Source organism: Rhea pennata, chromosome 31 (assembly GCF_028389875.1).
Source record: "Rhea pennata isolate bPtePen1 chromosome 31, bPtePen1.pri, whole genome shotgun sequence".
Classification (NCBI taxonomy): Eukaryota; Metazoa; Chordata; class Aves; order Rheiformes; family Rheidae; genus Rhea; species Rhea pennata.
The window spans coordinates 2,110,863-2,138,484 of NC_084693.1; the positions used below are offsets into that span (position 1 = coordinate 2,110,863).

The 27,622-nt window shown below is 51.5% G+C and overlaps 1 protein-coding gene across 2 annotated transcripts; it reads left to right on the forward strand.

Moving 5' to 3' along the window:
• The first annotated feature begins 4,363 nt into the window (after window positions 1-4,363).
• PLEKHO1 (pleckstrin homology domain containing O1) lies at window positions 4,364-26,594 on the forward strand. 2 transcript variants are annotated; one of them, XM_062597700.1, is made up of 7 exons: window positions 4,364-5,080; window positions 5,893-6,039; window positions 17,965-18,105; window positions 19,528-19,632; window positions 22,030-22,131; window positions 22,645-23,405; window positions 23,619-26,594. In XM_062597700.1, exons 1-6 carry the CDS (start codon window positions 5,051-5,053, stop codon window positions 23,401-23,403), a joined length of 1,284 nt encoding a protein of 427 aa, XP_062453684.1. In that variant the 5' UTR covers window positions 4,364-5,050; the 3' UTR covers window positions 23,404-23,405; window positions 23,619-26,594. The 2 variants fall into 2 exon arrangements, with proteins under 2 accessions (XP_062453684.1, XP_062453685.1); XM_062597701.1 differs by having other exon boundaries at window positions 5,902-6,039; window positions 22,645-26,594.
• The last annotated feature ends 1,028 nt before the right edge of the window (window positions 26,595-27,622 follow it).

Below are 27,622 nucleotides of genomic sequence, written 5' to 3' on the forward strand. Positions count from 1 at the left end.
CGCCCAGCTCTGTTTGCCGACCCCCTAGCTCACGTCTGCATCGAGCCAGTCTGATCTCTGCGTTCAGGCTTGCTGGGAACGGGGCAGAGCTCCGAGAAAGCCGCCTCTTAGGACGGCTCTTGGATCTCGCTGCCAGCCGGGGATGCCAGACCCTGAGCCTGCCTGTACGGAGGAGGGAAGAGCTGATTCATGGCCTTTATAGGAAGCACAGGCAGTCCCCTGGCCTGATCCTTTCCACGGGGATAAATTCTCCCATCTAGCAGGCCCCTTTCTCAGGCAATCGCACTGTGATTATCTTCAGAGACAAGAAAATCCACATGCCCTAATTAAACTCAATTCATCTTGTAAGCAGCAGTTTCACACTTGGTATCCAGAGGCTAAAATATGCGGGGTGAGGGGAGAGTGTTAAATACATAAATAAACTGAGAGTGTTTGTTGTTCTGCTTTTGCAGCAAGAAGATATTTTGGTAACTGTTTATTATGAATCAACACATCATAGGGGAGCAAAACTGCAACATCAGGTCTGAACGGAGCAAATAGGATGCGTGAGGACAGTAAGCAGAGGGACATAAACGTTGCTGTAGGAAGAGGTTCGCCTTTCATTTTGCCTGTTGGTCAAGGTCCTTTCTCTCCCTCTTTCACCCTCCCCTCTAAAAACAATGAGATTTTTGTGCTCCCTGTAACAAAATTCAAAGCCCTGATACTCTCGATGAGAAAAGAGACTCGGCACGAGTGAGATGGGGCCTGGGAACCCGCTGGAGCCTCCCGCCCCAGCCAGGGACCTGCAACACCCCGCGGCTCCCGACCCTCCTCCGCGGAGTCTCTCTGTGCCCGGTTTCAAAGCCCTTTTGCACCACCGGAGGAGCACGCAGAGCCTGCGGGGAACCAGTTTTGCAGACTCCGGCCTTATCTCACCCGAGAGAAAGCCAAAGGTGGAGCCTTTGGGCCAGTCCGGGCGGCGTCGAGGAGTCGGGGGCTGCTCGAAATACTACCCTGCACCGCCAACCGCGCAGGACCGAAGCCGCCAGGCGACGCTGCAAGGCCCTGCGGCCGGACGGGACAGCCCCATCCCGACACGCACTCTCAGAGCTAGCACACTAAAGAAGCGGTCATAGTCATTTTATAGCTCCATAATCTAAACATTTCTGCTTCTGTCTTTCCTGGTCACAGCCAGGTGGTTGCTCACACCTCTGGGCCATGAGTTGCCTCTTCCTGCAGTGTTTTTTATTAGGTACTTTCGATATATCCTGGAACCACAATAAAAAATACACCACCACTAAAAGTACAAACTGGGAAAAGAAATCATCCCAGAACATGGTCTCCAAAAAGGCTGTTAAACTATGGATTGAGTTAATTAGCAGCTAATAAAAGACTAAATTCTTCCATTAGCTGTTCCGGTACGTGAGATCCACTGGTTTCACTGGGGGCCGTTTGCGTGCGTCTGCAGGCACCAGGCCAGATGTACCGCGGTCACCGGGACTGCAAATCGCAGGACAACCAAGGCTGGACGCAGCTGGGATGGCGATGGGGACGGGCCGGCGGAGCCGCACAGCCGGACAGGGGACCTCTCGCCTCGCATGCCGCACCGCGCTGTCCGCTGCAAACGCGGCCCCGGGAGGACGCAAGCTTCCCCGTCCCGACCGGACACCTTCCCGGCCCAGTAAATCCAGCGTGGGCAACGTTTAAGGGGCAGCTCCGCTGCTGGGAGTGTGACTGCCCACTGCAAGCAGGGAAATGGGAGCTGGACTCCTTCCTATCTCCTTTCCTTCCATAGAAATTGTTTCTGTTTCCAGATCTGAATCACTGGTCACATCCTTTACGAACATGAGTCACTGTCGTACTACCGCCTGCAGGCTTGTTCAACCAGCTACGCCCGCGGTGTTCTCCAAAACAGCCTGAGGATTTCAGGTTGAGCTGAATTCATCCTCCTCCTCCTCGCCTTGAATTCCTCCAGACGTGCCCCCGGGACAGCGTGTGCGGCTGCCATACCCAGGGCAGCTCTACGGTGACTTCCGCGGCCGGAGGTACGGCTGCCGGATGAGCGGCGCAAAGGGCCATCAGCGTCCGCGGAAACTCAGGCCAGCGGCTCGAGGGGCTGCCGAGAGGCCGAAGACCTTCCCCTCGGCGGCCCTGGCTCTCGGCGCTGCCAGGCCATTGCATTTCCCTGTCTTTGGGATGGCCCGAGGAGCCCTGCACATCATCCCCCCAAGAAGAGAATGGGTTTAAAAGTGCCACCGAGACTTACGACATCTAAAGCTTTTCACACTTTTTTCAAAGATCCTTTTACATCACCTGCTGCTGGGGGGCAGGAAGGGCTGTTTACTGGGAACCACTGGACACGGGTTTATTAGGATCGGAAGAAACGAGCAGGAACAACCAATCGCCCTTTCCTCTGATCTCTGCAAACGTGCCCAGCGACAGCTCAGCAGAGCCAGCGCAGCAGCACGACGTGCGCCCGCCGCTCGGCCAGCCATCGCTCCTCCGCCCACCGCCGGCACCCAGAGTGCAGCTCCGATACCCGCTGGTCCCCGGTGCAGCGACTTGTGGAAATGCAACGGGATGAAAACAAGTTTTGTGCCGGCAGCCCGACGCGGCGGGTGCAGCCGGCCTCCCGACAACGGCGTGCGGCTGCTGTTGCAAAGGCAGCTTAGGTGGCGGTGGGTGTCCTGGCTGTGGCGAATGTGAGGATGTCAGCAGCTGGTTTAGAAAACTCGTATGTGACAACAGGGAATCTGACTCGGCCGATGGCTGAGGAAACTGCGTATCTAGGGCACACCATAGACTGGGGTTTTGGTGGGAGTGAGGCATCTTCTCCATGCATTTTTAGAATTCCCGCTAGGCATCCAACTGCAGCTCTTCAGGCACAAAAATCCCTGATAAAACCCCAAACGATCCTGAGACAAATTCTACCCAACCAGATCTCAGCCAGGTGAAAAGAGCACATGACTGTCAGTGCCGGGCTGTCCTCACGGTCCCGCAAGGAGGTCATTTGGGAAGCAAGTGGGCCCCGATCAGCACGGGGTTTGATTCAAAGGGCACGACAGAGCTCTCCTAGTGCTGCCAGGATGGTGCCATCTGGCATTGGACCGCAGCCACCTCTGGCGTGCTCCGTCGGACCTGGCTGCAGAAAACAGGACGTGAGGAACAACAGGTCCGGTGGGGAGGCAAAATGTTATTGAACAATTTGGCACGTGCGCTGCATCGTGCAGCAAGAAACCTTGCAAGACTGCACCAGGGGCTCTCGAGAGCCAACTTCTGCCGCAGCGAGCGGGACTCATCTCCGTCCCTCTGCCACGGCGCATCCCCCTCCTCTCCAGCCTTGCCCCTCTGCGGTAACCCAGCGCTCTCGGGCCGGCGTCGCTGTCGACCTTGGACCTGCCTCCCATCTCTGCAGCCCGCGCCGGACGTTTGCCTCTTTAGCCATCTCTGTGGCCCTTCCCCGCTCCACAGGAAGACGTTACGCTGCATCCACGTACCCCAGCGCTCCGTGAGCAAAAACCACACCAGCACTTGATACCATTGAATTTACCAAAGAGAATAAGGGCAGCAGTGGTTAGCCACTTCTTAACTCCACGCTAAAATTGTCTAAACACATTATCCTCCCGGTACAGAAGGGAGAACGGAGGCCCAGGGAAGGCAGCCTCCAGCTCCGGCCTGGGCCCTGCGGCGTACGGCGCAGAACGAAAACGCAAGCCCTGCTCCGAGCCGCTTAGGAGGTGGATTTGTTTTCGACGGTAACTTGTTGCGTTCTTCCAGGTGTTTGTTCAGCGCATCCCAGGTAAAGCACGACAGAAATACTGGTGTTTGAAGAAGAAAGGATGCAAAACTGCCAACCCCTCACCCACAAAAGCTCTGAAAATGTTTCATATTCCAGGTGCTCAACCCCTACCTGTGCTTCCAGTAGGAAATGTTTCGAGAGATGTTAGCAGCACAACCCAAGCACGTGATTAGTATTCTCAAAGCATTAATTCCAGTGCACTTGGGTTAAAACACAGTCTACAATCAGCGAAGTGTGGGTGTGTGCCACACTACGTACTCCAATGGAAGATCTTCGCCATAAAGCAACCGACTGATAATCGATTGATTCATCAGCCTCCTTCCCCCTCTCTCCGGACAGAACCATCTCTCCCCTTCTTTGTCTTCCTTCCTTTTTTACACAGCTCTCTATAATCCAGTCTACGATCTCACTCCCACACTCTGATAGTTCTGGTCTTGCAGGACCTGATGAAACATGACGGGGGAGAACAAATAAGCAGTAAAAGGTCACTAAAGAAAAAAAATACAAGCGCCCCCTCACTTTTGGGAAGCGGTGCATCTGCATTTCACTTTCTTTTTGCGACGCGGGTCCCCGTTTGCAGCTACTCACTGCTGGGAAGGGACCGCTCCTCCGGGGTGCCCTCCCGGGGTCCCTTCCCTGCTCCTCTCTGCAGCCTGCTCTTTGTTTCCGCTTCGAATTTCTCGGCAGAAAACCCTCCCGATGCCACCTGGCCCCTCTTCCAGCTCCCGGGAAGTTTCGCGGTGACCCGGGCGGGAAGGCGGCTCGGCCGCGGGCCTCCGACGCTATCCGGCCCGTTCCCGCGGCCCCCGGTGAGGCCAGCCGCACTCGTCCCCCTACTTCCCCCAGCCACGCGCTGGCGGCGGCGGCACCGAGTCGGAAACAAAGAGGAAAACCCTCGTGGGCTGCGATTCGCCCTCTCTCGTGAACCCCAGACGTCACGCACGCGCGGCTATAGATGGAGCTCGGGAGCCCGGGCCAGCCCAGCGCGAGCCCACCGGAGCCCAGTGATGGTGGCGGCGGTGCTGGCTGCCGGGGGGGATGCGGTGGCGGCGTGGCTAAGGATGCGTTACAGAGGCGGGCTGCTCTTCATGTAACTAGAGAGCTTCTCTGATCTACAAAGGGGGAAGACGGCGCGGGAGCGAGCGGAGGCAGCCTGCGCATTTCCCAGCCGCGCTCTCCCCAGGAGGAGGAGGAGGAGGCCGCCGGCAGCCCCTCTCTGCTCCCCCCTCCCTTCCTCCTCCCCATCGCCCTCCAGCTCGGCTTCACTGGGGAATGATGAAAAAGAATAATTCTGCAAAAAGGGTGAGTCGAAGCGGTCTCGTGGCGGGGGTGTTTTGGGGAGGGGGGCTTCGCTCCCCGTTTCCCACTGCTAGCTTTGCCCCCCCCCCCCCGCTTTCGCCAATCCTTCGCTCTGCAAAATAAAAAAAACCAACCCCAACCAGATCAAAACACCACCAGACCCATCTCCCCTTCTCTCCTTCCCCTTGAATCTGCCAGGGGATACCGCTCGCCGCGTAGCGTGCAGAGATGTAGTCAGGCGGATTTCATTTTCGATCATAAGGAAGCGATAAAATACGGAGACAGTGGCTATCTGTCGCTGCGTGCCTCCCCCGGGCCGCGCGTGTGCGTCCGCCGCGCTCACAGAGCTCATCTCTATGAAGAAATCTCAAACATAAAGCCAGGCATAGATTTCGCCCCTAGCACTAACTGTTCATAAAAGGCTCAGAACCACAATTTTCACTGCAGTAAAAAAACAATTCGTTAAAATTCTCTGCAACACCCTCTTTCCAACGGCAAACGCGTGTCGTACGAGGGGAATATAACACAACAGCCGTTCTTATATAATGCATAGAGTGAAACCGTGCCTGGGCTTTTTGCATCGCCCCCCCCCCCCCCCCGGTATTATTGTTGTTGCTTTGTATCCGCAGCGGAAAATCTATGTGGAGTGAATCGGGCAAAGCACCCGGGTCCCAGCTTGGGTGGAGAGAGGGGCGAGCTGGGGGAAGGGGAGGCGAAAGTTGGGCACAGAGGGAGGAGGAGGAACGGCAGTGTAAAACCGTAAATAACACCGTTTCCCCCCCCCCCCCGTTTTCTCCCCTCTCTCTTTGTGCTAGGGGCAACAGGATGGAAATCAGCAGTCTGCGCAGCCTGAGAAGGTTGGCTGGGTGCGGAAATTTTGCGGGAAAGGCATTTTTAGGGAAATCTGGAAAAACCGTTACGTGGTTTTGAAGGGAGATCAGCTTTACATCTCGGAGAAGGAGGTAGGCTCCGTTTCCTTTCCCTTCCCCATCCCCCCGGCCTCCCCTCCATCTCCCTTTGCATTTGAAAAGCACGGCGGAGGGGGTGGGGGGAGACCCCCGCCAAACCCCCCCCCCCGGCCCCTCCATAGCCCCGCGGGGAAGGGGGTTTCTCCCCGGGGGGCTCCTCGAGTCCGGCCCTGCGTTTCTCCAGACCCAGGCTCAAACAGCGACTCTCCCAGACGGCTCTGCCTGGGAGACATTTTCCCAGCTCTGGACACATGAAAGGATTCGCTTAGCGAGAGTTAAAATCCTCATCCTTCTTTTCGCCACGGGAAACGGCAGGGCCGGCTTCCTCCTGGGCCTGTCCCCTGTCATTAAGTTTGACAGTGGTCTTGTTCTCAGCTGTTGCACTGCTCTATTTGGAAATAACTGTGGTCTCCCACTGGAATCGAGCCATGTACCCGTCCCTTATCGCTTGTTTTCTTCTTTTCTCCCCCCCCCCCCCACCCCAAACCAAACCATAAAAGAACCCGGGGAGAATTTAACCACGGATTCAATGCCTTGTTGGAAAAGCTGCCCCCTCTCCTTCCCCGCTCCCCTCTGCTCCACACGGGCTGGGGTTCGGGGTTTCGTGCCGTGTTTACACGCAACTTAATTGGATGCGACTCTCCGGCTGAGCGTTGCAGGCTCGGGCAGGCTGCGATCAGGCTGTCCTTGCACAGCCTCCCCCGTAGTTTTTGTCTCGACAAATTCATCAAGAAGAAACCCCTCGGGCGACTGCACTCCCCACCTTCCCGCCCCCCCGATTACTCTTTAAAAACTCATCTCTTGCATTAGCGAGGCCGAGCGTTGCAAGAAGAGACGGGGGGCTGTTTGGCGTCAGGCCGGGGCGAGCGAGCCCAGGGCCCGAGCCCACGTCTCGGGGGTTTCCTCCCACCGGCGGCTGTCTCAGGAGGGCTGCAGGCCCGGGGGGGCCGTCAGGTTCGGCACCCGGCCCAGCTTTATCAGTTTAGGATCCGGAGAGAGACTAGGATGCCGAGTGGGAAGGGTAATTTGTTTTAAAGGCTAATTGAATCACAGAGCATGGCAAAGTGCGGCTGGGTAGGGGGTTATTAGGACAGAGAAATAGCCTAAAAGCAGACTGGAAGTCCAGGTCACGCTCAGCTGCGCGTCGGCGTTTCGCAGCTCTCTCCCGCTGATCTGTCACTTGAGAACCAGCGGGAGCCGGGCGCTTGGGAGATGCTTGTGGTCTGCAGCCTGGGGGCGCGGGGCCCTCGAAACGCTCAGGCGAAGAGACAGCGAAACGGAGAGCGGGGTGAGAGGCGGCCGACAGATGATAGCGAATCTATGACAAGTCTATAGATACATTCACGGATGGGAACAGCTAGATGGAAGGATGGATGCATGAAGGGAAGTACGTGGAGAGTGGCTGGCACTCTCACTTTGTGATCCTCCCCAATCTTTCCAGTAGTAATGCAGACTGTATAATACGTACTTCTAAACAGCAGGCCTGCTTGTCTTGCATGACTCTTACAAGCAGTTCGCAGACCCCTGGGGCCACAGCTCGGAGTTTAAAAACTGCCAGACAGACAGATTACATGGTTGGGAGGGTTTTACCTGCTGCCTGGTGTTACACTCACCTGGGTCAGTCGCTCTCCTGCATTAGGGCCCCAATTCAAAGCAGCGCTGAAACACCCGCTTGAGCACCAACGTATGCTTAAGCCCAGTTAACTGGGCTGGAATCGGAGCCTGCACACAAACACTTTCTTGAACCAGGACTTCTCTAAGTAACCATATAGGGGAGCCGCCTGCGCTGATCAGGCTGCATCCGCTGTCCCATCCCACTCGGAACCGGCAGGAGGGGACTGGGAACAGCCCGCAGCAGCGGCAGGTTACGATAATGGTAAACGTACTGCGGGTTGGGCAGATGCTTAACAGCGGCAGCGGGATGCTTTATGGTTCTCCGTGCAGGTGTGAAGGTGCGGTATCAGCAAGGGGACTGCGTAACATGACAGCTCAGATAGCAGGCAGGGTGCTTGCATGGTTTGGGGGGGCTTAGAGAAAGATGCAACAACTTTTCAGGGTCCCTCTCACCCCTCCCTGCTGCGACCAAGCCACTGGATCACAGGGGCTGAGTCATGTGGGTGGGCAGAGGGAGAACTTGGCCCCACTGAAGCACATAGGAGAGCAGGGCAGCGGGGATCCTAATGTCACTGTCCCCACAAATGGGACAGAAGCCTGAATGCCACCAGGCTGCACAGGCTTGCTGAGCCCACGGGCTCCAGATTCCTTCTGCCCAAGTTCAGGCACCTTATCAGAGTGCGTTCGCTAGGAGACAGGGAGAACGGCGCTTCCAGAGAGCTTCCAGCCCACGGGAGACCCGAGCAGCAGTTGTGGGGACACAGCAGTGCCCGTCCTCCCGGCTGGGCTCCCTCGGGGAGCGCTTGGCAGGGTAACGCCAGGCCCGGGAAACCAAAGCGTGTAGTTCTCCAGGAGAACGTATTCATACAGAAACCAACACCAGCACATGAGGAAAAACATGTCTGTCTGTCCGTCCGTCAGTCCTACACTCTCCCAGATATGTCTAAGCAGCTGCGTCGAGCTCCCAGTCCAGGAGAGCAACGAGGCAGTTTGGGCAGGGGGGTGCTAGCTCCAGGCACGGAGCACTTGCGCTCATCTCCGGCAGCGTGCATGTATTTCTTCCCGGGGAAGAGGTAACGCTCATGCCACTGGGCTGGTGCTGTGGCTCTACGCGCACGCGTGTGTGTGAAAGACCATAAATAACAGCAGCAGTGACTGCAACTGTCTTTATATGGCAGAATCTGTGGTTGTGCAGCAATGTGGTTACAGAGGTAACATCTGGCTGTGTGTGTGTGTGCACTGAAGTGAGTCTGTGCCTGCGGGAAGGAAGAATACGCCTGTGTCGCTGGGTCCCGCGTCTCTGGGAATCTCGATATACGAGGTGGCTCCAGGCACCTGGCACGCGATGCTGCGCGGCACTGCCCGTCCGGGTGAACGCTCGGGTGCGCTCGCAGGGGCGGAGGGCACGTGCTTGGCGCGAGCGCCTGCCTCGCTGCATGTCCGAGGCTTGCTGCTCAAACACAGCCACGTCTTCCAACAGGCGGTGCAGGTTTTTGGTACTCACTGGGCCTTTATTCCTTAGCAAAGCCAGGCCTTCAAATAGCAACGGGAGCTCAGGTCTGCTCCGGGGAGGCCCTTAGCCAGCAGCCCAGCCTTTCCCCACGCTTCGAGGCTTCCTCTCCGCTTCCCACCCTCCGCACACTCGCGTTCCTGGAAGCAGGTGCCTGCAACTCCCACAGATAGCTTAATAAATTGGGATTTGTCAAGCAGAACAGGATGTAGCTGCTTTTGTGTTTTCACAGACCAGATTATGCCCAGCAGAGAAAATGGAGCCACTGCTGGGGGCTGTGCTGATGAGTTGTAGGAGAGGCTCTTAACTGCTACGGGGAAAGGCCTCTTGACTTCCGAATCACTGCCGGTGCGGCTGACGGGGCAGGCAGTGGATGCAGCCAAAGAAAGAATTAAATAGAGGAAACTTTGAAGAGATGTGACTAGAAAACTCTTGTAGATATAGCCACTACACAGGTTGAATCTCGGCCTGATTTCTGCAGTCTGACCATTGATGGGAGAGCAGACTCAACTGTCTGTTTCAGCAAAAGATCAAAGTCCTTCTCTGCTATAAATTGGCTTTGCTCCATCAAAGCCATTGGAGCAATGCGGATTTAGTGGATGGAGAAACTAGACCCTATTGCTTACATGTTAACTCACATATTAATCTTGATGTTTCTTGTCAGTTCCTCTTAAGCTCAATAGCTGCTCCAGAAGGGAAGGCAGGTTGTCCAGTGGGTAAACCAGGACTCCTGGCCTCTCGCTGTCAGCTCAGAGCACAGCAGAAGAAGGAGTTAAATACCAGGCCTCCTGCATTCCCGCCGAGTTCTGCCATGCACTAACTAAATGAATTTGAACAAGACATTTATTTATCTTTGCCTGAATTTCTGCATCTGCAAAGCAGGGCTAGTAAGGGCACTCATCTCCCTTGCGCACAAGGTGCCTAGGAAGGGAGAACTTCATGTTACATGCTTTGGGATCCCTTAGGAAAAATGTCAACTCAGGATGGGTATTAACATACCAAGAAAAACAATGTGGGGCAGTAGAACTGCTCTGAGCTTAGCACCAGTCTGATTTCTGGATAGGTTTTCCAAAAGCCTAGCTCCTACAAGCAGAGACAAATTACCCAAATCCCATCGGTATCCACACTGATACCTTCTGGGAATCCGTGCGCTTATTTATTGCTTACCTAGGACCTGGGCTTGCAGGTTTGAGGCTCTAGCCCTGTTTTATTAATTTTGGTGAGGAGGAAATGTGAACACCTGACAAAAGCCTATGTCCCCCAGTGGAAACCAAGTCTGTAAGGAGAGGAATTATATTTTATTAGACCAGCTGATACAGCTGAAAAACGCAGAGAGAGCTCTTGAGTTGCATCCCTTCATTGGGGCATCAGCCTCTGGAAGCTGTGCAACTTGCTCTACCCTTAACACCTCCTAGAGCCTTTTGCTCTTCCAACCACGCACCAAAATGCTAGCTGGGCCTCACAGCCCTTTTTCAGCCACGGGCTCCAAGTCTGCATGGGGATCTGTGCCCCTGCTGCAAGCCGAACTCCGTGAACTTAGGCAAAAAACCCTTCGTCATTTAGCATTTGGTCAGCAGCCAAAAAAAGCGCTCAGAGCAGAAACACGCAAGGCAAGATGTGCCGAAGGGAACCGATCTCCGCTAAGCAGAAGAACACCTTTGTATTATTTTTGCATTCTTTTCCGCTCGCTCTCCGCCGCACCGCTCCCCTTCCCCCTCCTTCCCCAAATTTCTGGTAATTGTTTTCGTGTTCCTCGCACAGCTTTGTTATTGCTCTGCACTTGGGAATAGCAGTCAGACCAAGGCAGACACAGCTGGGCTCCTACCACTTCCTCTCAGGAAGCCCAGGGCTGTCCAGGCAGCGCGAACCGACTCTGTGATGACGAGATGTTAATGAGGAAATGCTTCTTGGGGCTTCCTTAAGCCTGTTCTTGTTTGCTACCAAAAGCATTGACTCAATTAGCACAAGAGCACTTGAAAAGTAGCCTGTTCTCGCTGCCCGTTGGTTACAGCACCATCAAACACCGCAGAGCTGCCTCTCGCTGCCTGCAAGGGGGGACACGCGTGTAGTCCGGCGTTCGCGTGCACGGCTGGTGCGTGTGCTGGGGCTCGCGACGTATTTGTGGTGTTTCCACGCACGCTGCACTTGTGCCCACAGCGGGAGGCTGCGTCCGTGCTGAGCATTACGCGCGTGCTGCCGGTAATAAACCATCAGCTTTCGGACGCCCAAGGGCGGCCTGGGACCTGCTGCCCCATCCAGCTCTCTCCCGCTCTTGCCTTCTGAGCCGTCCTTTTCCCCCTCTGCCTTCCTGCTCTGCCACCCCCCTGCTCCGTGGTACAAGCTCCGTTCTACAGTTTGCAGAGCTGGGGGATATGTTTCAGCAAAAAGCCTTTTCTGCCTCCGTGACACCAGCCAGCACAGTTGTATCGGGGGTGAAAGAACAGCTAGGCTGAAACAACACAGCCGGGCTGCCTGTCCCCCAGCAGAGGCGATCTGTACCCAGGCAGCGCAGACTCGGAATCAGGCTAGCACTGAGACGCAGAGCACCTGGTTCTAGCACGGGGGCTGCTTCAGGGCCCTCAGCTCCCTGGGTACCCGCTTCTGGCAGCGCGTCCTGGCCGACGGCTCTTTGGAGCGAGGGACTAGAGCAGGGAGCAGCTTTCCGCTGCTGGCCCCTGGCTAGCCCGGAGCAGCTGCCTGCCGATGAGAAGGCCGGGTGAGGCTCATGCCCTTGAGCTGCTCAGGTCACTGAGCAACCTCCCAGTACGGATGCAGGTGCGCGCGCGGGGAGGCAGTACCTTGGAGCACTGCCACTTCCATTCTGCTGAGGTCCGGAGGCTCTGGCCCCAGCCGTGGTCCTGTTGTGCCAGTGACCGCACAAATCCATAACCCTGCCTCCTCTCCACACTTGCACCTGAACTGGCACTAGAGAAGGACAGGGAAAAAGTGGAGCAGCTGCAGCATCGCACTGCACACGGGCCATTTTATTCTGTGTCTTTGATGCTTTACAAGTCTCCCTTTCCGTACCTACGACTCTCACAATAATCCCTGTATTTCATTTTGTGGTTCCCATTGCAAATTAGAACCATCCCGTTACTGCCCTCGTGCAGCTGGGGAACCAAGGCTAATACGGAGTCAGGGACAGGGCAAACCCAGCTCTCCTCTGCCACCAGCCCGTCCCCTCACCAGCACTGCTTCCAGAGCCAGGGCTGCGTACGAGCACGGACTCCCAGCCTGGTTTCAGCTGAGCGAGGCAGAGGTTTCCTTCCCTTGCTGGATGGTAGAGCTGCTCAGCTCGAGGAAGTGAAACTTTCATTTCGGCTGCAGAGAGGAACACACTTGCTGACACTGTCCCCTGAGATTGCCCATGTTTGGATTTTCAGCTTTACTGAGCATCTGTGGGTTTCTTGTTATGTCCTGAACCACATTTCAGCCTCTTGTATGTCCTGCAGATAAATTAACACTTGGTGTCTTGTGATTTTCTGAACCTTCCGTGTTTGCTTTGACCATGTCACATCTCAACAGGGAACTATCCAGGCAAATCCCCGCAAAGCGAATCTCTGAGGAAAACCACAGAAACTGCCTTATGGCTCAGCGAGCACCCTTCCTCTTCCCTCCCCGCTTGGCCCCAGAACACAGCCCAAATCCAAAGGAAGGAGGTTCAGAGCTTTTGCAGGTGTCGACTTGACAAGGGGGAAAATTGTCACTGTCCGTCAGCGAGAAATCCAAGAGGCAGTTAGCTTCGGCCGTGCTAGGGATCTTCCCACAGCCAGAGTGCTGCAAAGCAGCAGATCTGCAGAGGAGGATAGACCCTTGTAGGTGTGATGAGCTGGAAGGTTAGAAATAACTCCTCCAAGCCCCTGAGAGGACGTACTTTGGGTGCCATGGCTGATGTTCTCACCCACAAAGCACGTACGCCTCTACGGGGTCCCTGGGCCACAGGTCCCCCCCGGCTGCCCCCGCCGAGCAGCAGCTGCGGGGCGAGGCGTGCGAGGAATGCCGGCGGGGAGCGCCGGGCAGCGGCTCCGCTCCCTGAGCTTCAGTAACGCGCCAGCAATGTCAGCCTCAGCACACCTCGCCGGGCACGCGGCGCGCTGCCCGCCGGCCCGGATCAGCCTGCAGTGGCACGGCTGGCTGGGCAGCACGGCCCAACCCCGAGCAGCTGCCAGCACGGGGCGAGCGGACTGCGTGGTCTAGCGCATGCACGGTCTAACGGACCTTGCTTTACAGCCTTGGCTTTGTGTTAGCTGACACTGGGAGCAAAGATTCCTCCTCTAAGCCTCGGGTTCCCTTTCCCCACCTGGTCTGTTTGGAGGGTGGAAGCACTTCCAGGACCCAGGCTGAACCTCAGGATAAGAAACTGTTTGGTTTTCCTAGGACAGGTGCAATGTGGACAGCAAAGCCAGGCAACAGCAATGGCAGTAGTAGGTGCTGGGACTTATATCCCTCATCCTTTCCATTCAGAGCTTCCCTGGGGAGCAAAGAGGGCAGGACCTACCTGCCCACGAGGCCCTGAGAGCCAGCAGCTCATTGCACACCAGTCACTCAGCAGCTCTGAGAAAACCTGTTGGCTACCTCCCAGCTGGGAATGATTTTACCAAAATCAACCATGCAGGCCTCTCCCTTCCTCACACACTATGCCACATGGTTCCTGACTCCTCTCAGCCTCAAGACAACAGTGGGGGAGACCTTAAGGAAGGCTAACGAAGACAGCAGGACCCCCCAAAATGCCTATGTCTCCCTTGAGGGCTCTGAGAGCCAAGCACTTCTGCCATTGCCCTCTAGGCGTTCTGGCTTGGGCCCGTTCTCACAGGTAACATTTGCTGTCAGGGAACGCACAGGGAAAGCTCAGCCGAGGCAGGGGGTGGAGGGAAGGAGGTCTGGAAGGGGAGGAGGATGGGAGGATGTACAATATGCAGTCTTAGCACAAATGACATTCACATTAAGCAGTTCAAAAATACACGCCTAGGAACTGCTGCATTAGCAACGACCCTGGGTCTGCCTAGCCCAGGCCAGGTCAGACCAGGCCTTCTGCAGAGGTCCAACTGCTTCACAGGCAGATGTGAAAACCCACGCAGTGGACAAAAGAGGAAGCAGTGGACCAGATGCAAAAGCTTTTTCTGGACTCCCTTAAAGGGGTTGTAGACTCTGGAGAGCCTGTTTAAACTATCTCCCCCACCTAAGGCAGGGCCACCCTCACCTAGACTGTTCTGTGCAGCAGCAGCAGGACCCAGGCTCTGGGAGTTAGAGTAGTGCAGGAGGATTAAACAATCTTCCCGAGATCCCAAGCAAGGCTGCAGCTCAGCTGAGAGCTGAACTCCAGAGTCCTGCATTTGACCTAAGCAACAAAATGATTTCTCTTGTTGATAGAAACTGAGCGAGAAACAAATTGTTTGGGGATAGGAAAGCAGCCTGAAGACTATATTAAGAGGAGACGCTTAGCCTGTCCCCAAATTTAGGCCTGTTCTTAGGAGTTTCAAGTCTGGCATCTAAGACTGTAAAATCATGCCTAACTTTTGAAAATCTGAGCCCTAAATTCAGCAAAGGGGAAGAAAACAAACAAGCATCATTGTAAGTCTCCAGCACTAGGATTAGCTTCGCAGAAGCAGAGCAACCTGGGCCCACGATGAGCTGTGCTAGGTCACCCTGACACGAAGGAAGAGCAATGCTAGTATATCGCCTCGGCCTTTCCCTTCGCACCCCCTTAGGAAGACACAAATTGCGCTTCATTCCCTTCCACTAAGAACTGGCACCTGAAGCTACTTCCTCCCAAAAGTCTCCAAAACATCCTCGCAAAGGTCTGTCCATTGCCTAGGTGTTGGGCCAAATTCTCTGCAGGTGTAAATCAAGGCAGCTCCCTCCCAAATCAGAACCTGCTCCATTTACCACAGAATTGGTATTTGCAGCAGTCTTAGGGACACACTGCCCAGAGCAAGGATGCTGAGACCTCTTCACACCACGCTGGCAGAACAAAGCCATCTTCCCATGACTATAAATTACAGCCCCATTCATGTTACGACCTCCTTATGCTGTCAAGGCTGTGTACAAGAGGGAATTAATTCCAAGTGAGCACAAACCTACCTTTCCCCCTGGGCTTCAGCTCTGGCTGAAGGGCAGACATATCCTTAGGTGCCTAAGTCGCTTAGGCCCACATACTTAATGGTATTCAGACAGCCACCTACCCCCACAAAATACCTTTGAGCTGGACCTACCTACGTGGTCTGAAACTCAAACAGAAATGGGACCAACAAGCATTCCTTTAATGCAAATAGATATGCTTATTCTTAATCAGGGATGCATTTTAAAACTGGTTAATGTACATATGTGCCATGGTTTGGTGAATGCATTGCCTGTGCACCAGGGTCTCTTGTAGACTGTCTCTCTGTCCGCACACATGCTTATGTAGTCCAGAGAGAGGACTTAGAGTTAAAGCCCTGGCACTTGTTAATCCAAGGCTTTCAAAGGAGTAGTTGCACCTCAAGGGCATTTATCTGAACTAGTTACACACCTCCTTTCTGCAGACCCCTGTGGCTGTTCCTAGAGGCAACATACTTCAGTTCCAGCTCCCATGAGTTCACAGTACAGACTGTGTCTGAGAAAGGGAGGAAGGGCTGGGGAAGTCCCAGTGACCTACATGAGCAAACATCTGGAGTAAGGACTTCTGCCTCGGCCTCTGTGTCACAGCTGGGGGCTCAGAGGGGATCAGCTTTTCCTGTTGCAAATGAACAGGGCTGAATTCAACCAAGATTCTTGGAAAGAGGTGGATTGTAGGATGGCACTGAGGAGAGATAAAAGCCGATTAGAAATACACAGGGGGGATATATAGACACGGATGTGTACGTGCTCACAAGAGACTTCTCTATTTGTTCATATAATAGCTGCTCAAGCACGATGGCTTCTGCTCTGAGCAAAAGTAAGCAACAGCTTCTGGGGCTTTAAGAACAGGTATGTGTGACTGCACCCTAGTTCTGGAGACAAACTCAGGGGATAGAAGGAAGAAGGAAAGAAAGGGAACTGCAGTCATTATGTAAGGCCAGATCACCAGTTCATCTGTGTTTCTGGTTAGAAGGCTGGTTACAGCATTTTGGTGAGACTTTTGCCTAAGTTCTACAGTGAAGTCATAGGAAATACTTTTGGTGTTCCCCACTTTCAAGCCCTTTCAAGAAATCTGAGCTTTAAGAACTCAGCACTGTCTGCCTTTCTGGCACCTAAGTTAATCAAACTCCATTGCAAATCCCAGCCCGTAATGACCCAGCCTGGAGGCAGATATTAAGCACAGACTGACATGGATTTGAGCCTGCTACAATTCTGTCCTTTGTGGATATTGGAAACCAAGTTCTCCCTCATCCTAGTTACCTAGATTCCTTATGTTTACCATGGAAATTGTAGGCTGTCCGGCTGCATGAGGGGTATGAGGCTAGCAAATTAAAGGTAACAGTGAAAAGGAAGGCTGTATAAAAGTTAGACAGGGCCAGGCAAGAGCTGGGCTGTGGGTTCTCTTCTCACCTCCAAGTGTCCCCTGAGCAAGGGCATCTTCAGGTTAGCATCCCCTGGCAGACCCATATCAAAATCCCTGGCTTCCTCCCCGGCTCAGCCACAGCCCTTGTGACCCTGTGCAGGTCACATCTTTAATCTATGCCTCTGTAATACTTATCTATAGCTGTGTACCTGTCACCACAGCTAATACAGGAAGCATTTGGGAACGGAGGTGGAAGAGGTGAGATTTCTTCAAAGCTGTGAAATGGCTGATGATGACTGTATAAAAGACAGCCAAGAAGTGTTTATGCGAGTGAGAAAGAACCAAGCCCTGTCCTTCCTCCTTCCTGAAAACTTTTGTGAATCACCTGGCTGCTGAAGGTCTCCAGGGGCCTGGCTAGCCATCCAGCAGTGAAAACCCAGCAACCAGACTGCCAAAACCTGTGGTCTCAGCAGTCACCGATGTCTCGATGAAGACTGCCCATACCCTCTGCACAACGGATGGGACTCAGCAGCGGGGGAATGCGGCATATTCATCGTGTCAGTAATCTGGGACTGGATGTGCTTCATCCACCCCCCAAATCAGCTGTCAGCACAGGCTTCAGTAATACCGTCAGGTTAAAAATAGGAAGTGCTAATCTTTATCCCTCAAACTTTTGTTGTGCTGTCTCCAGAAAAGCAACCAGCACTAATATGATTGCCCTTTGTAATCAGCGGATGAAAGCCCACCTCCTCCCACAGTCTCCTGCCCTCTGCGTGACTCTCCTCCTAGCAGACAAGGTCCTCTCCTTGCTGCTAGTGTAAATCCTATTCATTTGGAGTGCCCATAAATATAGAGGAAAAAGTCAGCTCACGCCTGCATGTCAGTTAAGCCCAGCCCCAGTAACCTTGGAGGTGGCAGAGGCAGTTAAGTGACTAGCCTAGGATTCCTAAAGGAATCTGTAGCAAAGCAGGAACTGACCTAGGAGACTGGATTTCAAGTTATCTTGCTAAGTATGTTCTCTCACATTCTGGAAAGGACTCCAGTCAATGCTCTCTTGCAGAAAACATGGGCTTCTCTCACTCAAAAATCAAGTGTATCACTTCTCAGCTAACAACAGTGCTATTACTATAGTTGTGTCTTTGGTGGAAGACTCTTGCACAGTATTTCAATGACCACATAACACAGACTCCCCCCCACACTCTCTATATTCAAACTCCCTATGCAGACAACAGTTCCAGCCAGGCATCCCACCAGCTTGGAGCACCAACCCTGCCATTGCCTGCCTGTATCCCATGTCTGACACTTACAAGGCTGTAATTTTGTTTCATTTTTGCAGGTAAAAGATGAAAAAAACATGCAGGAAATGTTTGACTTGAGCGATTATGAGAAATGCGAAGAGCTCAGGAAGTCCAAAAGCAGAAGTAAAAAGAACCACAGCAAATTTACCCTCGCCCACTCCAGGCAGCCTGGAAACACGGTACGCTTTGCTCCCGCGCACGTGGTCGCCCCCAGAAAGCCAATAGCTGCTGGAGCCTTTCTTGGCGTTCCGCTTAAGGCCCCCACGAGCCACTGGACTTGATGCAATAACTGAGGGGTGAAACTGGATAGCCCGAATCGTCTAGGAGTCCAGATCACATCTCTCGGTTTAATAGATATGAATCTCCATTTACTACAGTGAGAGTGATTGCAGTATTGAAGGCTGGATAGAGAAACAGAGTTTCTACTGGGAGGGGATTCAGGCCTCTGGTGTACTAACTAACCAAGAGCAAGTATTTAGTTTTGGATCCCTTCAGCTCAGAGTACTCTAACTTCAGGACGGCAAAGATATCAGCACATTTGTCAGGAGCGAGGACAGAGCAATTTTAGTGCTGCCACTCCTGACAGCTTTGGTTTAGCTGACAGCACTCGTTTATTCATGGGGGAGGCCAGGGAAGGAGTGATGCTGATATTCCTTAGTTTTGCTGCCTAGATTCAGGCAGCATCAAAAAAGCTGCAAGAAAATTTGTCCCAAGAATTTGTCCCTGGCTAAAAAGTGCCAGGACAGGATCATTGCTACCTAGGATGGGGACTTTCCAGGAGGTGTCTGTTGCCACTGCAGACAGAGAGCCAGTCTCTAGCAACCAGCAGTATTTGACACACATGCACGCACATGAGCTGGCTTTACACTCGTCACTCCAGCTTGACCAAGCTTTCCTACCCTGCACTTTGCTAAGAATTCTACAACACGACTGAAATGCAAAAAGGGAAGAGCGGGGTGGGGTGGGGAATGGAAAGCAGCTACACAGTCCCCAAGCAAGGGAGGGAACTGAACAAAATGCTGAGGAGGCCAAAAACACAGAGTATCTGGGTCAAAAAATGAAGAATCCTGGACCATTTTTTCAAAATTGCTCTGCCCTCAGTGTGCATCTGACATACCAAGGTATGAAAAATACAGCTCCTTCTGTGACTGCCTACTGTATATGCCTGTCTAACTCCAGGCTGGCAAAGTTTGAGGTGGCAGCAGATCTATCACATGTGAGCAGCAGATGTACAGAACGGCTGCATCATTGTTTGATGAGGGCAAAATCTAGGATAGTGTGTGGGAAGGCAGAGAAGGGGAAGGAGGAATTGCAACCACGAGGGAAGTAAATTTGGTACACAGCTTTTTGTTTGAAAAGCTGCATACTGGGAGGAATCATGGTCTGCTTTTCAGAGGCCTGCCGAGAAGCAGAGAGGCCAGGTGCAATGCGTGCGGTAGACCAGTGCTGTTTTGCATGACTGGAGGATGAGGTCTGCTCTGCATTTTCCCGCAAAAAAGGAAGCTAGCTGTAACTAGCTTTGTGCTTTGCTTTGGGGACAGTGTGAAAGATCTCTGTATGAGCTTAGTCACTGCCACTGACCTGAATTTCCTCTTTTGTAGGCGCCAAACCTGATCTTCCTGGCTGTAAGTCCAGAAGAGAAAGAGTCCTGGATTAATGCCCTCAACTCAGCAATCACACGCGCTAAAAACCGCATCCTTGATGAGGTGAGCTCTGAGGGCTGGAACCAGACTCCACTACCTCAACTACAATCTTGGGTGAATATTTTAGACCGTAGGAAGTAGGAGCAGCCCCTGCAACCCTCTCCATCTCCTTTTTAAAAGGAGTGCAAAGCCACTGAGCTTTTACAGACTGCAGTCAGAACAGAGACGTCAACACCTATCAGAAATAGCCCAGTTCCGCCAGCTACAGGATTAATATGTAGCAGCGACTGCAAAGCAGTGGCACGGGGCAGTTGCCATTGCTCTGTCCCTTCGCTAGTGAACACAGTCCCAGTAAGGTGTCTTCACTTTGGAGCCCAGCCTTGCCTTGCAGAGGGATGGTGGGACTGTTTCGAATGGTTTCCCAGGGCTTTTGTGTCCTTCCTCCTGTCCGCTGCTCCCGGCTGAACACACAGTGTGCTCTTGTTTACAAAGGAGATTTGAGTAGTGGAACTGAATTAAGGAATTAACTGGAAACCAATATAGTCCTAAGCTATCTTCAAAGCAACCTAATAGCATGGTACCATCTGTCCAACCCACCTCAGTCCATATTCATCCTGCCCACCCCTTCCCTCTGTGAATCACGATCTACAAGAGAGACAGAGAACCAAGTTCTTACTTATCTTATGCATATTTCCACCACTTTAGTGGAAGGGGCCTAGTGGACATTTAAATACTTTGGATCCTTTTCTGTGTTCAAGGGTCAAATCAGAAACCTTTAATTCAGCCTTCTCAGAGCGGTATGGCCTTCATTCAACTCAGAATAGGACTTTGAGCCTAAAATTCACCTCTATTTTTGTCAGGACAAGTCAGCTCTCCATTTAGTGAAAAAAGAAATCACTAAAAAAATCCTGAATATTTGTCAGGATCAGTGAGACCAGGCATCAGGACACAATGTGATAGCAATACTGTTCCAGCTCTCTGGAACAGTATAGTTCTGCCTGGATGAGTACATGCCAGGCAGAGTTTAACTACCACTTCCAAAGTGGCAGCATTATTGCTGCAAGAAACCCTCCTAAGTAACTATCAAAATTATGCAAAGCAGTTTCTACTGGAAAAAAAAAAAAAGAATAAAGCACTATCAGTTCTACCCCTTTCTGGAGACAAGGTCTACATTTATAACCACAGCTAGAGCAGTCAGAGCCCAAGTTTAGATCAGTGCAAGCATCACCACATAGTTTATTGCAGTCTGAAGAACTCCTTTGAGAAGGCTACGTCCTTGCTACCAGAGCTGCAGTTCAAAACACCATTTTAACACTATTTCACATTAATGCTATCGTGCTAACTACTTTTTAATTTAGATTCGTATCTCAGATCTATCTCATCCACATTCAACTTAGCACAACACAGGCAGCCCACTGCTGTGATGTTATTTGTTCTCATGGATGGCAACACAGAACCTGTAGTGAAGGATAACTAAGGTCAAACCTTGCAGGAAAAGCTTTATAGCAAAAAGCAGCATACCAAAGCAACAGTGTGGACTGCTTGCAGGAGTCTTTGTCACTGCAACCTTTATAAATAGATTCAACAGACAGTTGTCAGGAATGACTTCAGTAGATCTGATCCATCAGAGCACAAAGGGGACAGACTAGGGAAACTCTCCAAGACTCTTGCAGACATCTAGGGCTCTGACAGAGGGCTGGATTCCCACTCTCCGTTCCCAGCTGGCTCTGTGGCTCTGCAAACCTCCTTCCAGGAGAAGGTCACTTCACATGCGTTCACGTAAACACCCAGATCAGTGAATCTCAGCTACAAGTCTTGGACCACCAGCAGTCCTCAGGACCAGTTTATTGGCCACACTGTGCAGGGAGGTGTACAAACTAATAGACCTGTGCGTGCCAGGGCAGGCTTACTAGGGAGGGAGTTATGGACTACAGCCATGCAGTAACACCAGCTGGTTAGGTCATGCTCCCAGGCATGACCCTAGCACAGCTCCAGAGGAGTCCAGTGAGTTAGCACATAGGGAACATATTGCCTGTACCAAGCCATCTCAGTGCTAGGTTTAGCTCAGCTATTTATCACAACTCTCCTCCTGTTCAGCAAATATTTGCACTACAGAATTTTGCTAACAGTGCAATTATTTCACAGTGCAAAGCTATTTTCAGTTGTGGGGCTGAAATAGATGCCAGCAGCAAATGGCAAATTCTGAGTGCAGAATTCACTGTCTGCAACTCAAATATCTGCCCAGTTAGGGTTCCTATTTGACAATCTTCAAAAGATCCTCCTCCATAGATACGTAGGGAAGTTCACTCTCAGGCTCATGGCCAGGCCACAAGAGAAAGGGAAACCTGGAGGAATAAATGATCTGCTACAATGCATCTGGCTGGTTATAGGTAGAGAAGCTAGGAACGGCTCATATTTCCCGTGCTCCCAGACACTCACCAGCCTTTGTCCTCACTTTAGGTGACTGTTGAAGAGGACAGCTACCTCGCACACCCAACACGTGACAGAGCGAAAATACAGCACTCCCGACGCCCTCCAACACGGGGACATTTGATGGCTGTGGTATGTATAATGAACTTCAGATACCTGTTTGGGTATCTTTTATCTATTTCATTTAGAAGTAGGTATGAAGATCTGGTGGTTTTGAGCCCTGGCCTGACCTGAAAATTGTTATACAACTCTCCTGGGACATCACACCTAGTCCTGTATTCTTGTAGACCATTGCATTGCAAAACCCTTTTTGTAAAGTGGTGGTTTGTCATCATCGATGCCCGTTTTCCTGTGCTGAAAACAAAATGCTCATTCAAGTTCCTCTCGGAGAAGAGCCCTACAGCTGGGGAACTGAACCGTGGGTTAGCGTGGCTGTCCAAGGCCCTGCAGCTGATCCGTATCTCAGCTAGAAACATTGAAACCAGCGCTCCTGGGCCTCTCTCATCAGGTCACACTTGCTGTTATTCCTGGTCCATCTTTGCATCCAAGTGCAACTGATGCACATGTTTTGTATTAGAGACACTCAAAAGTAGTGCGCAGCCATCCCTGGTCCTGTGACAACTCAGCTCTTTCTTGTTTCTTCAGGCATCTACCTCAACCTCTGATGGCATGTTGACACTCGACCTGATCCAGGAGGAAGACGCCTCTCCAGAGGATCACAGTACTTGTGAAGAGAGCTTCCGGGTGGACCTGGATAAGTCAGTGGCACATCTTACTGCTGGCCGGCACCGCTCAGATTCAGAGAACGTCAAGTCAGAGAAAGGCCGGACAGGGAGCCTCCCGAGACGGGAGGTGACCTCATGGGACAGATCAGGGCAGCGCAATGACTCCTTTGACAAAGGAACCATGTATACTCCACAGGTCCCCAAAAAGCTCTCACTCTCAGAAAAGAACAAATGTGCCTCCATGGAAGAAATCCTGTCTCGACGGGACTCTTCCACGCACCGGGCGGTGCTGAGGAGGGGGCTGGAGGCTCAAGTCGCCTCAGCAGAACCAGAACAGCTGTCCCGGATACAAGAACTGGTTGCACTAAAACTGGAAAAAACTCAGGAACTGCTGACAGAGGTGAAGGGTTATGGGGAAGGCAAGAGAAAGACCAAGGATTCCAACACCAGCACCACTACCACCTCTTCATCCTCATCATCTTCCAAGTCAGACTCTGAAAGGATCCTGCAGGAATCAGAGAGGCTGTTGGGGGAGGCTTCCTCCACCTGGAGCCAAGCCAAGAGGGTGTTGCAGGAGATCAGAGAATTGAGGGACCTGTACAAACAGTTTGAACTGCAGCAGTCGGACTTGAAACCCAAACAGAGCTCACAGTCTCAGTACAGGAAGAGCATGATGTGAAGGCAAGCCTTGGGATTGGGAGGGAGGGACATGGGAGGGTGGCCATTTGGTCTTTTTTTTTTATTATTTACAGTGTTCAAAAGAGTAAAATGGTGCCTGTTCTCACCCAAATTTGCTCCTCAAAGCTAGAACCCTTCCTTTCCTCCATCACATACCTTGATGACCCTTCTGTGTTCCAATAAATTGTTTCAGTTTATACCTCCTTTTTTAAAAAGCACCCTTCGAACTGCGTGCCCCAGCTTCTGTCATGCTTGGAGGACGGAAGAAAGCACCAGTTCCTAGAAAGTGCCCCTGCATGCCTGCAGCAGCACGTGCATAACGATGGAGACGGATGCTCCTGCGCTGTATAAGCCCTGGCTTTGCTGCTCTAAACTCTGAGCTGTATCCTGCGTTACAGCTCCTTGATCAAGAGTGTTGTCTTGTTCGCTCACCGTCCTCTTGGAAACAAAACAGCATCTGTCCCAGCTAATGCTTGGAAGACCCCATTATCCAGGAACTGTCTTGAAGATGCTTGGAAGTTCAGGCTGACCTCAAGCTGTATGCGAGTCAGAGGCACTCACTGGACTGCTGCTAGCTGGCTCTGTGTTGGCACAGCTCCCTTGACGAACTCTGGGGTCAGCAGCTGTTATTCTTGTGGTACAAATACAGCCCTCCAGAAGGAGGGCAACAGGTATGCAATCTGTGTTCAAACTAACCCTGTCTGTCCACTGATGCTTTATGGAACCCCCCTGGCCCTGTGCAGTGGGAGTTAGCGGCGATATGTCTTCCTTTCTGTGCAAATAGAGGATCAAAGCCTTGACTCTACCAGACAGCTGATATGGGTTGTTTTGGTGGTGGTGGTAGGGGGAAATGTTTTTTTCTGGCTTTTCCATTTTCATTCCATTCTCGCCTCCCCTCTTTTCTTTGAGCTGGAGGGAAATGGAAAAATCAAGGTTGTGTGCAAGAGGCAGCAGGAAACCAAGAGCCAAAGTAGTTCTAGCGGGTTTGAGTCTGGTCTCTCACGTGTACACATGCTTGGATTTTGCCAATCTGACTGCAACAGAGAGTTCTTGTTGTTACACTAAGATCAGAACAGCCCCGCTGAAATGAAAGCTGAGCCTGCAAGGGAGCTCAAATACCCTCCTCTTGGCGATGCCAAGCACTTTGCTAAATAGGGGGCTCAGTTTTCATGCCTTTAAGCGGAAAGACAAGCGAGGAGGATGTTAAGACGCCTCACAGGGCTTAAAGTACACCAATGTGGTAACATCTATTAAAAAAAAAAAAAGAAAGAAAAGAAACCTAATTCCCCAGACTACATTGCAAATAATCCATGAAAATATTAAAACCAGCAGACTTATTTCCTGGTTGCAGTTGGTGTTGTCTATTTTCTCTTAATGGTTGACCTTCCTTGGAAAGGAGATTGGTTACTTTTGCCTATGTCTGGTCAGCTTTACTATTCAAGCTCATGTTGTTGATGTAGAGTTGCCAGTGCTGCAAAAAAGCATTTCTGTTTTTTTTCTAATTAGTCCTTTCCCGACTTTCCTGATAGAATTACTAGCAGAAATATTACTGTTGGCACTAGGTTCCTGAAGATCTCATGATTTGTAAACCTCAAATCTGGCCCTTGCAACCATCTTTTGCTTGCTCCTGATTCTGGCAGAGCTCGTTGCCTACGCTTAAAGGACAATTTTGAAAAGGCATCACAGATCTAGCTCAGCTCCTGTCATAGAGCTGCACACTACTGCTGTCCAGGGTATATGTAGATATTTCACCTTTCCAGCATTTTAGTTTTTTTCTTACCTTTTCTATCTCTTGAAGGATCTTTTGTGATATGTCAGAGGAAAAAATATAATCCCTAGAAGAGATTGGAAAAAAATGCATATGTGAACCAGTCTGATAACACCCTTCCCATTCAGCTGTCTTTGATCAAAAGAAAAACATGAAATATATGCAAATAATTTCCAGATGTGATGATCAGCATTAAAATTAGCCTTGTTTTGAAAACAGAAAAGCTAGTCTAAAAACCTGGATGTTCTAATTACTTTGGACAGTGATGGATGTGTGTTGTGACTGGCCTTCAGATGCCAGGTCCTGGCTTTATGTCCAAACATAAGCATAAAAATACACCTGATTCTGACTGCACAGGGGTCATTAAATGCTGCCAAATATATCTTAAGCAACAACGTAAGATGAAAACTGATTGGAAACTTTCAGAATTTGTTCCCATCAGAAAGCATCATTTCTGGCATGGCCTGGGGAAAGGAGCATCTTAGAAAGAAAAAAATATGACTTTTTGAGCAGAAAAAACTATTTTTTTCATTTGGGAATATTCTTGTATTATACAAAATTTGGAATTTTCCTTAAAAAGCTCTCCAGTCAAAACAAAACATTTTGGTTTACCAACCCCCTCCCCCCTACTTAAGAAGCCTTATTTTTTTCCCCCAAAGGGCAGTTTTAAAATTATTTTCACTCAAAACAAAATTAAAAATGCCAAGTTCCAAGCCAGTCTGATTCTACCAAGCTGTGAAAACATAAACCTCTGTGCTGCCAAGCACTATGTTGCTAGGCAGTGGCTAAGGGTCCCAGCCATGCACCTGAGCCAGAGCAGAGGGTACTGTGTATTATTAGATACTTGACGATATCTATAAACTCATTCGTAAGTTGGGAGCCTCTGGCCCTAGATACCGTACCAACCCAGGGCAGAAAGGTCTCCCTCGCTCCCGAACAGACTATAATTTTGCCCTCCTTTTCTTCTTTTATTTATTTACTTTCATTTTTGCAAAGTTCTCCCCTCTGTTCTCTACTTCTGAGATGGGAGACAAAAAGCCAATTACGAGTAAGAATGGCATGCGTAGGGAAAACATGCCAGTCACGTTGGTGCTGCTGTTCCTCCCCTTCTTGAGCACAGCTTCCTGAGTGGAAACCAAACGGGGAAGCTGCGGCTGAGACTGTGTAGGGGAACGTTCCCGAGGGCAGGAAGAAGTGGGTTGAGCCTGTTTCCTCTCACCCAGCGGGTATAGGTCATTGACAGATAACGGTTAGCAAAATTTTATTCTCTATTTAGTCACACAAACGGCTAAAGAAGGGACTGAGCGCGCAGTGAATCTGAGCCCTGTTTTCCTCTTACCGAATCACATTTCAAAGAACTGGGTAGGAATTTTGCTTTTTTCCAAAAAATCGAAACTGCAATAATAAAAATGATTCAGCTGCAATCACAGTGATTTTCTCTAGTCTCTTCTCAACGCACCTATGCCAAGGAACCGCTCGCACCACTGAGGGTGCTTTGCAATGGGAACTGCCTTCCAGCCCAGCTTGCTACTGACCCAGGGGCGTATTTGAGCCAGCGGAGCGGGGAGGAATACAAGAAGCCACAACTATGCAAACAGATCATTCTTGGGATAGATCTGCAGGCCACATACTGCAGCACCCCTAAGTCACCAAAGGAAGGGCACTGTTCTTGAATTGCCACTGGAACCTCTACAAAGGTTTCCAGCAGGTTTTTGGGGAGAGAGAGAGAGAGAGAGAAGAGGGGTCAAGATCCTGCTCATTTTTATCGTGCAGGTCACAGAGCAACCCAGTGAGAGCCAGAGATTTCCCTTCGCTAAGGCTCAGCCTGTGGCTGCCTGCTCGCCAGGGCCACAGACATACATCAGGCAGCCCCAAAGCAGCAATTCACTCTTGCTTCCATCAAGGCCCAGAAAATCAAGCAATGAAAACTTGAGCCTCAATCCAGCAGGCTCCTGGGAGGACTCTTTGCAACCCAAGACAACCTCCTCGTCGTCTCAGAGGCATTAAGCTTGAGAGCTGCAGCAGTAATCTCAGCTTCTCAAGTCCCTCGGAGCTTTGCTGTTCTTTGCCAAAAGCCCCACAGCGTTGCTCTGGGCATCGGGCAGCAATTTTTCAGGAGGCACAAGTGTTAACATGTGAATAAAACAACTATTCCAAAAAAAAGCAAGCAGTCTTTAAACCTGTTCCTTACACTATAGGATCAAGGGCAGAGTCTACCTGGAAGCTGAGAGCTTTTGTGCTTTGTTTCCATGCCTGCCTGATACTTACAGCTTCCTGCTGTCTCCTTTCCTTTTGCTGCCCCTGCCCCGGTCGCGGTGCAGAGGACGTGTCCTCGCAGATGGCCCCAGCCCCTGTACTCCTTGGGGCCCTTTACCTGGCTGCACCCCTGCGTTCAGCGGGAGGTTATACCGAGAATAAATCTGTAGACATGGTGGCTCAGCAGGCGCACCCC

What these genes read in the sequence shown, in the direction of transcription:
- PLEKHO1 (XM_062597700.1), top strand. Translation starts at nt 5,051, where the DNA reads ATGATGAAAAAGAATAATTCTGCAAAAAGG. An exon ending in CCAGGCAGCCTGGAAACACG is followed by an intron (nt 18,106 to 19,527) that starts GTACGCTTTGCT and finishes CCTCTTTTGTAG; the next exon opens with GCGCCAAACCTGATCTTCCT. An exon ending in GGGGACATTTGATGGCTGTG is followed by an intron (nt 22,132 to 22,644) that starts GTATGTATAATG and finishes TTGTTTCTTCAG; the next exon opens with GCATCTACCTCAACCTCTGA.